Source organism: Bicyclus anynana, chromosome 18 (assembly GCF_947172395.1).
Source record: "Bicyclus anynana chromosome 18, ilBicAnyn1.1, whole genome shotgun sequence".
In the NCBI taxonomy this organism is placed as follows: Eukaryota; Metazoa; Arthropoda; class Insecta; order Lepidoptera; family Nymphalidae; genus Bicyclus; species Bicyclus anynana.
In genome coordinates this window covers 10663851-10679821 of record NC_069100.1, presented here as the reverse complement: position 1 = coordinate 10679821, position 15971 = coordinate 10663851, and the positions used below count along the sequence as shown (strand labels likewise).

General features: G+C 34.8%; 2 protein-coding genes across 2 annotated transcripts; one reads left to right on the top strand and one right to left on the bottom strand.

The window, feature by feature from the left end:
* Positions 1 to 9106: 9106 nt before the first annotated feature.
* LOC128198932 (uncharacterized) lies at positions 9107 to 11588 on the bottom strand. Its single transcript, XM_052886725.1, has 2 exons — positions 11544 to 11588; positions 9107 to 9559 (listed from the first exon to the last, which is right to left on the bottom strand). Exons 1-2 carry the CDS (start codon positions 11586 to 11588, stop codon positions 9107 to 9109), a joined length of 498 nt encoding a protein of 165 aa, XP_052742685.1.
* A 1874-nt stretch (positions 11589 to 13462) lies between these two features.
* On the top strand, positions 13463 to 15422 carry LOC112055249 (uncharacterized). The gene is made up of 3 exons (XM_024095273.2): positions 13463 to 13516; positions 14381 to 14607; positions 15224 to 15422. Exons 1-3 carry the CDS (start codon positions 13463 to 13465, stop codon positions 15420 to 15422), a joined length of 480 nt encoding a protein of 159 aa, XP_023951041.2.
* The last annotated feature ends 549 nt before the right edge of the window (positions 15423 to 15971 follow it).

The window sequence follows — 15971 nt, the reverse complement described above, 5'->3', positions numbered from 1 at the left end:
AGTTGTGCTGAGCAAGTTACTGACAACGAGCAACTGCAAGGCGTTTGCTAGGCTGTTAGCTACACTGCTGTCTTGTATGATGGTGGGTGCTGCGTATCCCAAATCGGATACAACGGGTCCAGATATCACGGGGCTCTGGTAAATGGGACCTGGGATGATGGGGCCTCCGCACGGGGCAGGTAGAATGGTCTCCAAGACATTCGGTCCGCAGTTTGGTATGACCCGGTTGACGCATTGGGAGTAGACGGTCTGTGGAAAAAAAAGTTTTGTTTTTATTAATGTCATCTCATCAAAAATAGATTTGTTTTATGATATCCACCAGTAGGCACCGGATAACATTTGTTACATGGAATCTCAATTTCGCATATGTCAACTAGCATACGACAAAGATCGTGAATTAGCCTGCTGACGTGGCAATGATTACTGAAAATGACTTGAAATTATTGAAAATGATATAAAATTAATAAATATGACATAAAATTACTGAAAATGACATAAAATTACTGAAAATGACATTAAATTATTGGAAATGACATAAAATTACTGAAAATGACATGAAATTACTGAAAATTACATAAAATTTACTTTCATTGACAAATACACAGGAATTCAGCTGTGTTGTGTGTGTTTAAGTGACAGGTAAAAATAGGTTATCCTTTGGATGGATGGATAAATATCATGGACAACTTTAGATTAAGACTGTTAAAGTTTTCGGAAATTAGGTGATAACAGATACAGTCAATTTTAAAAAACCTATTTAAGAATTACCTGCAGGAGAATTCCTTGGAAAGCGACAAAAACGAGAAAACGGGACGCCATTTTGTATTTCTGTTATTTCAACCAGGTAATGGACACGAATGTTAATTTCGATTGATTTTTGATAACATCAAACTGCATTTATATTACAGTTTTATCTCAATGTTACAAAATAGATTTTCTTGGTGTTACATTTTTTACTACTTACCTAATATGTTTTTTAAGCATTGATAACATTCTAGAAATAGATTGAACTGTAAACGATAAGCTTACTAATTTGTAATCATCTACGCGTGAGCTTCTTATTATTTATAACTAGCGGACGCTTGCGACTTCGTCCGCCCTTAGACCTCTTTAGTCCGGCCCTATCGCAAAAATCGTTCTTAGCGGACGTCTAATACCTAGGGACTACCTCCCTGCCAAATTTCATTTTTGTAAGTTAAGTGGTTATCGAGATTTCGTGATTTCGATACCTTTCACATTTATATTATTAAGATAATAATTCATAGTCTGCCATAATGATTATCTTTTGACAAAAAACACTATTTCTGATCCCTTTGATTTCATGGCACAAACGTATATAGGGATCTATCATTAAATAACTCCAGCTATTGAAAATAACTTTAAATAGTTTAAAAAACTAAAAAAGAACGCTTTTAGCACGTACTAAAAATTACAAATATTGGATTTATGTCACGTGACTATTTTTTCGTATTCCTGACAGCAAACCCTTTCATTTGATATCCATATCATGGGTGTGAATTTCAAACAACCAGTCCGCCATCTTGGGGAGGCCGCCATATTGGATTTGTAATGACGTTTCTTAGCTAGTCATATTAGTATTAGTATATTAGATTAGTCATCCTAATCGAAGACCAGGATGTGGGTCAAATAAGGATTCTACGATTTTCTTACATACTTTTAAGTAATTAAAAGTGCAGTTAATATAAAGTGTGTAAAAAACAGCAAATTCGCATAATTATTTATAAAACACTAGCAGACGCCCGCGACTTCGTCAGCGCAAAGTTCGATGTCAACCCTACCTACCCCTACCCTACCCAACCTCTACCTCTACCCTACCCCTACGCTACGTCTACCCCTACCCCCACCCTACCCCTACCCTACTTCAAACCTACCCCAACCCTACCCCTACCTTATCCATCCTACCCCTACAATTCCCGTACCCTATCCTTTTCCTACTCCTATCCTACCCGTACCCCTATCTCACACCTATCCTACCCCTACCCTACCACTTCCCTATCCTACCCGTACCTCTACCCCGGCCCTACCCCTACCCTACCCCTACACTACCCTGGCCCTACCCCGGCCCTACCCCGGCCCTACCCCTACCCTACCCCTACACTACCCCTACGCTTCCCTACCCGTACCCTACACTACTCAATAAATTCTCTATCTTACTCCTACCCTTAGCAAAATCGGTCCAGCCCTTCGAGAGTGGTGCGATGACCAAGGGAAATAGAGACTTCTATGCTAATATATAATATAAAGAGGTAAAGTTCGTGTGGTTGTAGGAGGTAATCTCTGGATCTACTGGACCGATTTGGAAAATTGTTTTACGAATAGAAAGCTACGTTATTTGCGAGTGTCATAGGCTATGTTTGATCCCCATATTCACACGGGAACGGGAACTACGTAAATGAAAGCGCCGGGCGTCATATAGCGGAATTTCTGCGTCTTTTAGAAATTTTGTATTATCTACGAAACTATATAAGTAATTAACATACTGTAAAGGGCAAATCTTATCTCCATAATATCCTTGTGATTATTAAATAATTTATTTTAATAAGGATTAAAGTTTAGTTGTATAACTAATAACGTAAACCTAAGTATATAAAATTAATAATATATATAATATAATAGGATGGATTTTGAATATTGCCACCTTATAGAGGCTTATACTGCCTCATTGGTTCAGTGGTTAGCCATATGGTTCCGGATCACGTCGTCCTGGATTCGAATCCAGGGTCGGGCTATATGTGATACTGAGTTTTTCTTTATCCGAGGAAATTATTTTAAATTATTGGCAATTCATAATTCAAATTTCATTTATTTCAAATAGGCTTTTTTTATTCTCTACAAGTTAGCCCTTGAATACAATCTCACCTGATGGTAAGTGATGATGCAATCTTAGATGGAAGCGGGCTAACTTGTTAGGAGTAGGATGACATCCACACTCCTACACAACGTTTTCTACACGACATCGTACCGGAACGCTAAATCGCTTTGCGGTACGTCTTTGTCGGTAGGGTGGTAACAAGCTACGGCCAAAGCCTCCCACCAGCCAGACTTGGACCAATTAAGAAAACCTCAATCGGCCCAGCCGGGGATCGAATCCAGGACCTTCGTCTTGTAAGTCCACCGCGCATACCATTACGCCATGGAGGCTTACTTTACAAGCACTTTTGAAACGTCAAGGTTGACTACCATCAGGTGAGATTGTAGTCCAGGACTAACTTATAAAGAATTTAAAAAAAAGATGCTATGCTATGCTATGCTATGATGATGATGTAATGTGGATTCGGATCACGAGGTTCTGCGTTCGAATCTCGGGAAAACTCAGATACTGAATTTTCTTTCTCATGAGAATTTTTTTATTAAAATTCCTTGCCTGAAGTAGTGAAATTGAATTTTCGAAAACTTTATCGCCCCAAACCCGTTCACATTGGAGCAGCGTGGTGGGCCTAAGCTCCATATCATTCATTCTTTATGGAGGAAGGCCTGGCCATTAAAATAGACTGATTGCAATGCCTTCAAAAGAAAATATAAATCTGATTGTAATACTAAATTATAATAATGCCCCTTAATAATTTACGACTATTATCAGTTTTTTCAAGTTTATAATAAATCATCGTCATCATCATCATCATCATCATTATCAGCCGATAGACATCCACTGCTGGACATAGGCCTCTTGCATGAACCTCCAAGCACAACGGCCCAGCTACTCGCTTGATATCCTCGGTCTACCTAGGGGTCGACCAACACTATGCTTTCCGATGCGGGGTCGCCATTCAAGCACCTTGGGACCCCAACATCCATCGGCTCTTCGAAATACGTGGCCTACTTATTGCCATTTCAGCTTATAATAAATATTGTAAGTAAAATTAGGTAATACAATTAAAACATTATCCACAATAAATTTTCTCATTTTACTGTATATTAAATAATATAATTTATTACTTATACTTATACATGGTTATTATCAAACACAAAGAAACACAATTATTAAATCTTTTGTATTATATTGGATAAGGTAAAGATTTTGCTACAACAACAATAGTTTTTTCGTCATTTTGATTGTCTTCTTCATTACTGTCATAATTATTGATTATACTTGATTCCTCATTACTTGGTGGTACACCATACTTGATTACTTTAGAATGCCCTAAAACTGTTTCAACATTATTCTGATCTATTATCTTGTTTCTTATGTCATTGGGTTCATCATTTTTTGCGTTGGAATATACTGACATTTTGTTGTCTTTATATTTTTTAACAGCATTCTCGTTCGGTTGGTAAAATATTTCAGCTTTTGGAGTATTATTGTCCTTGTTTATCATTTCTGTTTTAAAATCTGGAAAGTCGAGTGCTGGCGGTGTTCTAAATTGCTCCTCTTTTTCTTCTTTACTACAAATATCTAGAAGGCTGTTTGATTTATTTTCTTTTGTTGTAATTTTATTGTTAGAGTTAGTAGACGATCTTACATTTTCATCACCTTTTATGTTTTTATCATTTTGGTTCAAAAACATATCGTCTGTGCCATCATACTTAGTTGTTTCTCTGCCTGGAACACTCATATCATTGGATGAATAATAATGTCTATCGTGAAAATTGTCCCAATAGTAATCAACTTCTTTGCTTGCGTAAAAATTGTCTGAATGAAACTCTGGATAGTAATCGTCTAGTATATAATCTTCATCTGGTTGATTTGAATTATAACAATTATTTGATGGATCCTTCTTGGGACAGTCGGTGAATTTAAATAAATTTTCTATGTTATGTTCCTGGAAATCTGTATCAATTTGTGGATTGTGATTTTTAGTCAACTCAGTGGACCCAGGTGTACTACCTTCCACTAATTCAGCAAATTTAGGTGATAATTCCACATTTTTTTTACATTTATCATCAATTGCTTTAGAACTTTTTTTAGTTGAATTGTTTGTGTTCTTTCTATTTCTATTGTTTTGTTTCTTTTTTGTATTTGTTGCCCTATTTGTAGTTTTTTTATGTTGTCCATTTGAGCTAAAATTGGGAAATTGCTGCATATTATAAAAATATTCAAAGTTAGTAGGGTAGTATCCATTGGTATCAAATATTTGTTGATTGAACATCATATAAGGCGTGAAATCATTTGTAAAATCAATCGGTGTGTGGCACTGTTGATAAAATTGTTTAAGGTTGTCGTCATCTCGAACTCGTCTGTTTTCTAAATTGATACAATCATCATTTATATTAAAATAATCATCAAGTTCATGCTTTCGACCGCAGTCACAAGAATCATCCTTTTTAATTTGCTTTTTGCTATTGTTTGTTTTATCACATTTTACTCTTTTGGATTTTCCTGCACTTTCATTATCACTGCATTTTAGTTTATTTTTATTTGAACCCTTTTCATTTGAATTTTGGTTACATGCAACTTTTGAACTTGAGTTTTTTCTATGACTCTGCTGTTTTTTGTCTACTTTTGTTTTACTATCAGAAAAATTATCTTTTTCTTTTAATCTAGATGTTTTTTGACATTTCTTTCTAGATTTCTTTTTGCAAACCTTAGAAACTTTTGATTGATTATTATTTTTCAATTCGTCATTTTCGTCATCATTGACTGGTCTATTTTTTGAACATTTCTTTTTATTTTCTGAGTCTCTTTCATTTGTATTTTTGGAACTATTTTTTTTTCTGCATTTTCTATTTGTTTTTTGACTGCTAGTCTTGAGTTTACCCTCTTTTTTATTGCATTCTACAGTACTTTTACTTTCCGGAATATGTTCAGTGGGTATTACAATATAATTATTCACCACATCTGTAACAGGTTCTGAAGCGTATCGACGCACTTTGTAACTATATTGATCATGCGTATCTACGACTGGGTTTAACTGATTTTGCAGGATATTGTTCAAATATAATCTTTGAACATAATCATCGTAAGACTCCGTCAACTGATTTTGAGTCGTTAGCTGTTGAGAATAAGAGTTAAAATTCCATGGTTGTACAAGGTTTGATAATTCATTTTGATATTGGATAGTGGGATAAGAAGAAAATCCTTGTAAAGGATTAGTCGTTACCTGAAATTAAAAAGAATAAAATATTAAGATTAGCGCTTAACAGCTTATAAGTGATATTCACTCAAGAGCCAATATAATGTAATTTAATCATTTATATATTTTTTATGTCCTCGGTCCACCCAGTGGGGGGTCGACCAACATTGTGCATTTCCGGTGCGGGGATGCCATTCCAGCACCTTGGAACCCCAACATCTTCGAACTATGTGGCCTGCCCATTGCCACTTCAGCAAGGAGCCGCTGGATGCTCGCGGTTCGATACCGTTTTGTTTGGAAGTCCATGCAAGAGGCCTATGTCCAGCAGTGGACGTCCATCGGCTGATAATGATGATGATGATGATGTTTTTTATTCAGTGATATGTTAGCCCTTGACTGTGATTTCACCTGATGTTAAGTGAAGATGTAATTTAAGATGGAAGCGGTCTTACTTGGAAAAGGTACAAGTTTTTTCTGTCCCATACTTCAGACTGTGCTTAGCATTATGTCTTTGCCGGTAACTAGTTACAGGCGAACCTTACAGTATAGCATAGACTTCCTTGATCATCTGGGTATCCGAACTGAACTTTTATTAAGCAATAGAGTTTGTCATTTGTCACATAATATTATTAAAAAAATTGAATTTTTCTATACATAAGTAGGTATACATATTTTGTGATCTATATCTATACTAATATTATAAAGAGGTCAAGTTTGTGGTGCCGTAGGGGATATTCTCAGAATATACTGAACCGATTTTGAAAATACTTTTATCATTAGAAAGCCACGTTATTTGTGAATGTCATAGGCTGTATTTTATCCCCGTATTCACGAGAACGGGAACTACGCGGGTGAATCCGTCATGAAATTATTTCAAAAAATCTCTTACCAATGCAAAAATACAGCTATGTAACAGCAATATTAATTTAAACATTATAACAAAACATCGTACATTATATAAAAATATTTAATAAAATGAGATGAAAATAAATCAAAATCAGTGAATGAAATACGTGATCATACACGTTGTTATGTCTTTATATAAACGATTGCACACAAACTGATAATATGATTCTATTGATATATTAGATAATATTACTAAATATGATTACTAATTGATGAAAGATATAGCACGGAACTATAGGATACTTACATAATGATCTATAGATATATTTCTAGAAATACACAAAACGTAAATAAATAAAAAAAATTAAACGCGACGTAAAAAAATGGTCTAAAAATGACGAAACAAGAAAATATTTCAGAAATTCGAGAAAAGTCAAGGTAACCAAGAAAAGCCAAGTTATACGTAGACTATTTGATGAGTACGATTAGCTACAAATCTTTCGAATAAAGTCAACGGGATCAGTGAAAGTTACTAAGAGCCTTTGGTCAAAAAAAAAAAAAATACTTACGAGGAATTTGTTGACCATACATCAAATGTCTAATACGTCGTGTAAAGTGTAGACGTTAAACTTCGTGCTGTTGCAATTACTCTGGCAATTATACCCTGGCACTATTTCGGCTTTGCACTAGAAAGCGCAGTGTTGGTCAAACCCCCACCAGGTGGACTGACAACATCAGACGAGTCGCAGGGATTCGCTGGATGCAGGGGGCTCATTGCTCAGGTGTTAGAATGGCGACCCCCACTAGATGGACCGAGGACATCAAGCGGATTGCAGGAAACCGCTAGATGCTGGCGGCTCGAGATCGTTATGCTTGGAGGTCCATGCAAGAGGCCTATGTCCAGCAGTGGACGTCTATCGGCTGAAATAGATGATGATGATGAGGGGGCTCATGATCGTGATGTTTGGAAGTCCCTACAAAAGGCGTATGTCTTGCAGTGTACATCCATCAGCTGATATGATTACGGCACTATACCAGACAAGTTCTTTTGCAAAAGCCAATTCTCCCAACTACCGTAGGAGAGTTACTCCATTATAAAGCGAAGGGTAAGCCTTATTCTGTCCACAAACACCAATAAAACTTCAGCTATAAGTTGTTAAGCGCGCTTTAAACCAACGTTCAACATCACGTAGTTGTTTTATGACGGAACGTTTTAAAATAACCACAGTTTTGTAACTCTCCCGTGAGTTTGGTTCAGGAAAGTTAGAGATAATATACCCCTAAAGTTCTGAACTACGCTACAAACTGTTGTTTTAGAATTTTAGAGAAAATACCCAACTGAAGTGGGTTTGACCTAAAATACGTATTGTCGAGCTGTGAAACTTTGTTTTGACTCAATTTATACAATTTATCAATCTACCAGTGTGTATCATATTTGGGAGTGTGTCCAGATACTTCTAAATCTAGTACCTATTCCCTCAATTTTCCTTGTCCTTTCAACTATAATAGAAACAGCCGAGGAACGCATTTATAGCAAGGTGTGTAGAATGCAGTGTGATGTCTTGTAAAAAAAAAGTTTAAGTGGGAAATTTAAATTCTTTTATAGAAGTAGGTTACAGAAATACTAGCTACATTTGTATTTGATAAAAATGATGGATGTTACAATAATTGATTTTTTGACAATGCTTTATTTAAATCACTATCGAATTCTCAAGTTATATTTGAAAATTAATTAAAAACTCCAAAGTTAATTAATTGAGTGTGAGCCGTGATAGCCCAGTGGATATGACCTCGGCTTCCAAATTTGGAGGGTGTGGGTTCGAATCCGGTTCGGGGCATGCGCCTCCAACTTTTTAGTTGTGTGCATTTTAAGAAATTAAATATCACGTGTCTCAAACGGAGAAGGAAAAACATCGTGAGGAAACCTGCATACTAGAGAATCATCTTAATTCTCTGCGTGTGTGAAGTCTGCCGATCCGCATTGGGCCAGCGTGGTGGACTATTGGTCTAACCCCTCTCATTCAGAGAGGAGACTCGAGCTCAGCAGTGAGTCGAATATGGGTTGGTAATGATGATGATGATGAAACTCCAAACATATTTAAAACCACTGTATACGCGCCTGATAAAAGTATTTCTTAAGACAAAGCAAAAAAATAATAAACACAAACTTAATAATTCAAAAATCATTTATTTAAATACACTAAATAACAACCAACAACAAAACAAAATCAAAGCAACAACTTCTCCAACTCAGCTAACACATTACTGATCAACTTGATCAAACCAGTCAACAACCCAGAACCGTCTGTCAAACCTGTCAACACAGTCAATACAAGGTTCAGAACCTGAGAAACCAACCCGACCATCATACTAGGAGCGGCCAAAACATTAGACCTAAACAAAGAAATTAACACACTAATATAAAGAAAGATAACTGATGCTAAGTCAGTTAAAGTCGCATAAAGTAAAGGTAAAGTGCAACCGAAGTAAGGAAGCAATGCTGGGGTTAAGTTCTGGACTATGTTAGACAAGTTGTTGAGGTTGTTGATCAAGTTGATGAGGAAAGGTATGAGGAGGCACGCAAGTTGATTGACCACTGGCAAGATGTCCGAAATCTCGTCGAAAGCGAGACGTAATGCTGAGACGGAGTATGCTGGGATCATTGCTTGGCTGCTTTTTACCTGAGGAATAAAAAAGAAACTATAAAAATAATAGGTCAAAACACTAGATCCGTGGGGACAGAGTACTCGCTTCCTTAAAAAAACTATATACCTAGGGCTGTAGACTAAATCTAAACGGTTGTCTGTAAAGTCGGTTTACGATAGTTGAACGTGACAACGTCATAAGGAAATACTGATGCAATGGTTGCATATTTCAAAAGAAAATGTTAATTTATCTAAAATACTGTTTAATAATCTTCATAGACCAGTATGTATAAGTTGGCAACCCTAGAGCGAGGGAACGACGCATGACGTCATCTTTTTTCGGATTAATCGACGCCTCCCGTGACCAGTTAGGCTGGCCTATATTTAGGTCAGAGAATCAGTATTGCCATAAAGCGTGGCAATACTGCCAGCCTTCTGGGCTGGGCTGGGACTTTACAAATGAAAATCGATACAGACAAATTCTACGACTCCAAACCGTCTTTAGATATAATTTGTATTTTTTTATAATATGTAGTCAATACAATAGCTATAAGTAGTCAATTTAAGTGTCTACTTTTAAAATTATTTTAAAATAAACTTGTTTTAATGTATTTGTATGAATTTATGAATATAATAGGTACCTAGCTACTTACGCGCATTTGCCGCTTAAGTTAACTCTCCATCCTACTTGAAAATCGACTATTAAGATAAGATTGAAGTGTATTCTTCATCTAGGTCTTAATCAATTAGATAATACGAGTTTGAATTCGAATACATTATTTTCAAAGTCTGAAATAAATGGGCTACGTATATACGTCCGACCGGTCACCGACTTAAACGTCCATCGGCTGATGTGATGATGATGATTTATTTGATTTTAAAGGTTGAAGCTTTAGAGGTTGTAGGCGGTAAATTCTGTACCAATAGAAAACCACGTTAATTGTATTTTATGCTATATTTCCCCTGTATTCACTCACGGAAACGGGAAATATATGTATGAAACCGCGGCACGTTAGCTAGTCTATAAAACTGCTATAAATGTCCACTGTCTTATAAAACAATACCTTTTCATAGACAACAATAGTAACCCATTTGTAAAATAAACAAACATACACCCTTGTCTTTTTCTTTATGTCGTACAGACATCACGTAACCTTTAACCTTTATGACATTGAAAGCCTTTTCATTACCCCTATTTTGTCTCTCTAATGTACTTATTGGGGTAAAAATAAGGTAAGGTTGACACGCAATTTAATCAAAAAAATATTGAACTTTTTGTTGTTACGGACACAAAGTTTTTCTTTGTGTCCAAGGTGTTACATTACTAGACGACGCCCCGCGGTTTCACCCGCGTAGTTCCAGTTCCTTACGAATAACGAGGCATTCTAGTGATAAAAGAATTTTCAAAATCGGTTTAGTAGATCCAGATTACCCCCTACTACACAACATACTTTACTTCTTTTTATAATGAGTCTATAAAACTGTAATTTTAATAAAATACTCCTCATAACTTCGTCATTTTTTCATTTTTTTTAAATATTTTTTCTTGTTTTAAAAGTATACTTCCATTTATTTATTTGTTTATATTTTTATGAAAATTGATTCAGTAGTTTTGTGTTCCCATACTGTGGCACTATCGTTCACTACGCCAGGACTTACTAAAAAAGAAAAATAAAATCGTTTTAAAAAAAAACTGAACCGACTTCAAAATCCCAAAAAAAAAACTAAAAAGCAAAAAATAACGTCGCATGTGATCTAATTGTGATCTGATTCTGATCTCTTTGAAGGCGGTGCCAACACAATGATGCATTAACATATCGGTTCAATCATAAAGTTTTAGGATGCAAATACTTTCCCGTGGCTCTTTTTTCATAAACGTCTTTAATGAATACGTCACTGGCTTGGCACCACCTTACGATGTTATGTTTTTGTAAGTTGTATGATTTTGAAGTCGGTTAATTTTTTTTGTTAAAATGATTCTATATTTTTTCCAAAAAGAAAAAATAAATATAATACTAACCAAACAAAGTACAGCAAAGCACGATATCAATACTTTAGAGTGCATTTTATTAAAATAACTAAATTATTATAAATTAAAAAAACAACCAATAACACAAAATACTAAAAGTAATTTGACACAAAAAATAATTCGAAACTTTTATATAATAAACGATTATTATCATATAGGTAAGCAGTTACATAATTAATTAAGTTAACATTTGGTATTTTATCTATTGTTATATAATATTGAATAACGTTTTACAAAGTGTTATGTCTCAAATAGATAAGAAATTAGTGCAAGGTTTTTTGTAATAAGATAGAGTAGAACGAGTGACAGCTGTTTGAAAGGAGAAGGGAAGAAAGGGAAAAGGAAGAGAAAAAGAAAAGAGAATTAATCTAGAGGCAGTTAGCACGATGTAATGCCACGCAGTTCTGTGTTGACTACGAAAACTGAAAAAAAATTTAAAGAGTAGGTATAATCTTTTTAAAAATGGAACCGACTATTATTCAGTTATTTTGATTTTAACAAAATTTACTTTACCGATGTCCATGCAAATGAAATGGGACCAATCTCGAAGTATATTCTTTCAAACATAAAAAGGATTTTCAAAATTGTATAATTACTGATGAAGTTATGAGGTAACAAACATAAAAAATACACAGGCGTTGAATTAAGAACCTCTTCTTTTTTAAGCCGGTTAAAAATAGATGGGCCACCTTTTTTGCTTATTGTAAAATGTCGCAAAATGTGAGATCACTGGGGTAGCAGTGGTAAGGATACATTTGCCCCGGGTGGCTTATGAAGAGAGCGGTGCCAAGCACCAGAACTTCGTCAGTTAAAAATAAATAAAATTTGGAAAATCCAAATGTACACTCCTCATATAATTCGTTATACAAAATATAGCGCGAAAATAGGCCTGCTGTAACGTTGCGTTTACTTTGTTGCCTATTTCTTCTTATACATATTAGGCTAATTCTGAAGCAAGCAATGAAGTTCTAAGTTGTAAATCAGGACCGTTCAATCAAATATTTTTATTTTAAAGTATTTTTTGCAGCCATTATTTTTGGGTGGCAAAAGCCCACGCTACGCCTCTGGATAGGATGCTACGAGAGTAGAACTGCGCAGTCTACATCTTTAGTTATAAGAATAAGTTAGCTTAACTTCGCTATTTGTTTATTGTGTACTTTTAAGAGCGCGCAGCGCGTCGGTACGATATGGATAAAATTCGAAGCGCAAACGAGAGGCTGAATTATGACTTTTTTATGTTTTATGACACAAATTTTATGACGTGAGCGCCAAAACCATTTATACCTAATTACAAGTAAATTAAACAACAAAACGAAAAACAAAATGGCCGTGTTCAAGATATATACCTAATTTTCTATACAAAACAAAAATTTAAGAAAATGAGTTTGCTTTTCCTGAGACTAAAAGCAAAATGTAAGCAAAACATGTATTTTTCAAAAAATAAACTATTGAGTCATAACAAAGCTAACACTGAAATATCATTTACCCAAATATCAGACTCCTAACTTTTCCAGAATCTGAGATCCAGAACCATTTGTAACCACCAAATTACATATTGCACACTCTTAATGAAAGTATTTAAGGCAAGTTTTAAGAAAACCAATAGGTCTGCGTATACTTTCATGCCCTATTTTTCCAGAGTTAGGTAATATATTATTATATAATCGTGACTTTAACTATGTAACTGATAACAGTTAGTGATAATATTCACTAACTACTAACTTGGTAATAAATTAGGTAACTATGAATACTTATCTAAAACAATAGTAACTTTTATAAATTATGTTTGTAACGCAATATATCAAATATATAACGTGAAAGTGTTTATATATTTTAGAAATACTTTTAGATTTTGAGCAAAAATACGTTTTAAGTGTAAATATATAAATAAATATAAGCTTTTTTACAAAATGTCAAAATTAATATCTTTTGCGTTAGTTACATTAGCAGTTATTGCTTTTACGGTAAGTTTAGCCTTATAAAGCATTTAGAAAAAAATAGAATCTTAGAATATATCTGTATGTATCTACATTCTATATCCTCATACATATTGTATGTAACTATATACCTTCCAAGATTTCCATATTATGTAAAGTGAATATACTTGAAATGAATGAAATTAGATTTTTTTGAAAAAACTAATACGGCGAAAATAAATACTTATAGCTAAAAAGAATAATCAAAACTCTTGTTTCTAAAAATTTTTGTAGTACATCTAGATACCAGTTATTATGAATACTAATTATTAAGAATAAAAAGTTAATATATAAACTCTCGCTGAGAACATGCTCTAAACCTAAAGTCATAGTTGTTAAGCCTTCCGTGACTGTATTTACCCAGAAACTATACCCTTCAAACCAGAAGGCTCTATGAGGTGATATAATCATGGGATAAGTATTTCCCCTGACGACCTCTAATACTAAATAATTTAATAAATGTACCTATATAAACATAAGATGAATAATTTAACCCTCAATAACTAAACGTTTAAGGGGTTTGATCTAACACCAAGGTCATGGTTTTGGTCCCCGCTTGGACCAATGTGGTACCCACTTATATAATTAATTAAAGATGAATACTAATACTAATAATAAGTCTAACTGTCTGTTACGCTTGCATAGCTAACCTATTGACCCGATTTTGATATTTTTTTTGTATTTATAAAGATAATGGATCTTGGAGCAGATCATATAGGCCACTATTTGAAATATTGTGAAAAACCCATTGATTCACGGGCACCCGCTTGTTGGTTATATTAAATACCAAAGAATCTTTAAAGCTAGATAGTAATACTCATTCGCCTAAAAATTATCTTTTTTTAATTCCAGAGCCCAGTATCAGCGACCAGCAGTGTCCAACTCCCAGCGGTGTACCCATTGGTGAACATTCTCCTCCCACTGCTGAACAATGTGTACAATCTCCTACTCTCTCTCCTGTCCATATTCGACACTCTCCCACCGGCAATAAGCGCCGTAATACCGGTCGATCTTGGAGCTTTGGAGACTTCTCTACTGAAGCTGTACTCCCAAGCATTGGCTATCGTTAATTTCCTGAGGTAAGTCACTAATTAACATATTACAAAGAAAATAAGTTAGATATATTCGCCGTTTAATACCTCTACACTTCTAGGCCAGTACCTTCAAACACATGTTCGATATCGCTATTGAACAATTTTGGGAATATAATATCTCCCTGTCTTACTCCTATTCGAATTGGTTTTGACAGTGACTAGTTTTGATAGTCTGAAAATTGAAAGATCATCGTAGCAGTATCAATTGATCTACTGTGCACTGATTGTTACAGAGTTTGTACCTGTTGATATAGTCAAAAGCTTTCTTTTAGTCTACTCCTGGTAGAACGATGGTTATAAAGCTCATTATTATTGGAAAAATTGATTTATTATCTGAGAAAAATCAACAAATCCGTGCAACAAATGCATCAATTATGAGTATGAAAATGTTCAATCTAAACTGTGGAATGCAACTACTATTATGAACGTTAAAATGTTCAATCTAAAATGTGGAGTCAGCATCATTGGTTAGGATGTCATTACAGCATGTAATTTATAATTTAACAGAGAATAGCAAAACAAACTTATTACGATATTCTGTCCTACTTTAACTATCTTGTTACCACCGAAATCTTACCATCAAATATTTATTTGGTTTTAGGTCATTGCCTGAATATGCGACCGGCGCAAACCCCAAGCCCAGCTCTGACTCCAACATGCAGGGTCTCCTCACATCCCTGGTGGTTACCATCACAGATCTGGGTGAGGATATCCTCACCGGCATTGGTGGCGGACTGCTTCCTGCACTACTAAAGCTGGTCGTCATGGTCGTACAAACGTTACTCAATTTGCTCATTTGAGTATTATAAAGTTGTGTACCAGAAAACTTTGAGGCAGCCGTTTTCAATATTCTAAAATCAAATAGTCCTAATTCAATTAGATTAACAGATTTATTGGATTATTGACGGTTGCTGGCCGTAATGTTTAACTTGTATAGTTGTGTTTTTATTTAATAAATTGTTCGTTATATTATTGTGTTACACTTGTTTTTTTAATTTATTAAATTACGCTTCCCAAATAGTACCTAGTAAAGTTATCCTAAAATCAATACAATATACAAAACCTGTGATATAAAAACTGTAAAAATACAATATATTTCTCTTTTTTTTTTCGCTGGGAAATACGTAACTAGATCGGATCCGTTGGACAGCCAATTTATTTAATTATAACTGTCAAACTGATAGTTTTCCTTGAATAGGGGCTTGACATTTATTTGACGTATATCTCATTAAATGGAGCTGTCAAACGGATCAAGTTACGCAATTACCCACCTAAGCTGTATAATCTACGCCCGGGTATGTGAGACTCACAAGATAAACCACACTCTACTTCCCTTACCTGTATATAAA

Coding starts and splice junctions, on each gene's coding strand:
- LOC112055249 (XM_024095273.2), top strand. CDS start 13,463: ATGTCAAAATTAATATCTTTTGCGTTAGTTACATTAGCAGTTATTGCT. Junction 13,517..14,380: donor TAGCAGTTATTGCTTTTACG/GTAAGTTTAGCC, acceptor TTTTAATTCCAG/AGCCCAGTATCAGCGACCAG. Junction 14,608..15,223: donor GCTATCGTTAATTTCCTGAG/GTAAGTCACTAA, acceptor ATTTGGTTTTAG/GTCATTGCCTGAATATGCGA.
- LOC128198932 (XM_052886725.1), bottom strand. CDS start 11,588: ATGCACTCTAAAGTATTGATATCGTGCTTTGCTGTACTTTGTTTG. Junction 9,560..11,543: donor GCTTTGCTGTACTTTGTTTG/GTTAGTATTATA, acceptor TTTATTCCTCAG/GTAAAAAGCAGCCAAGCAAT.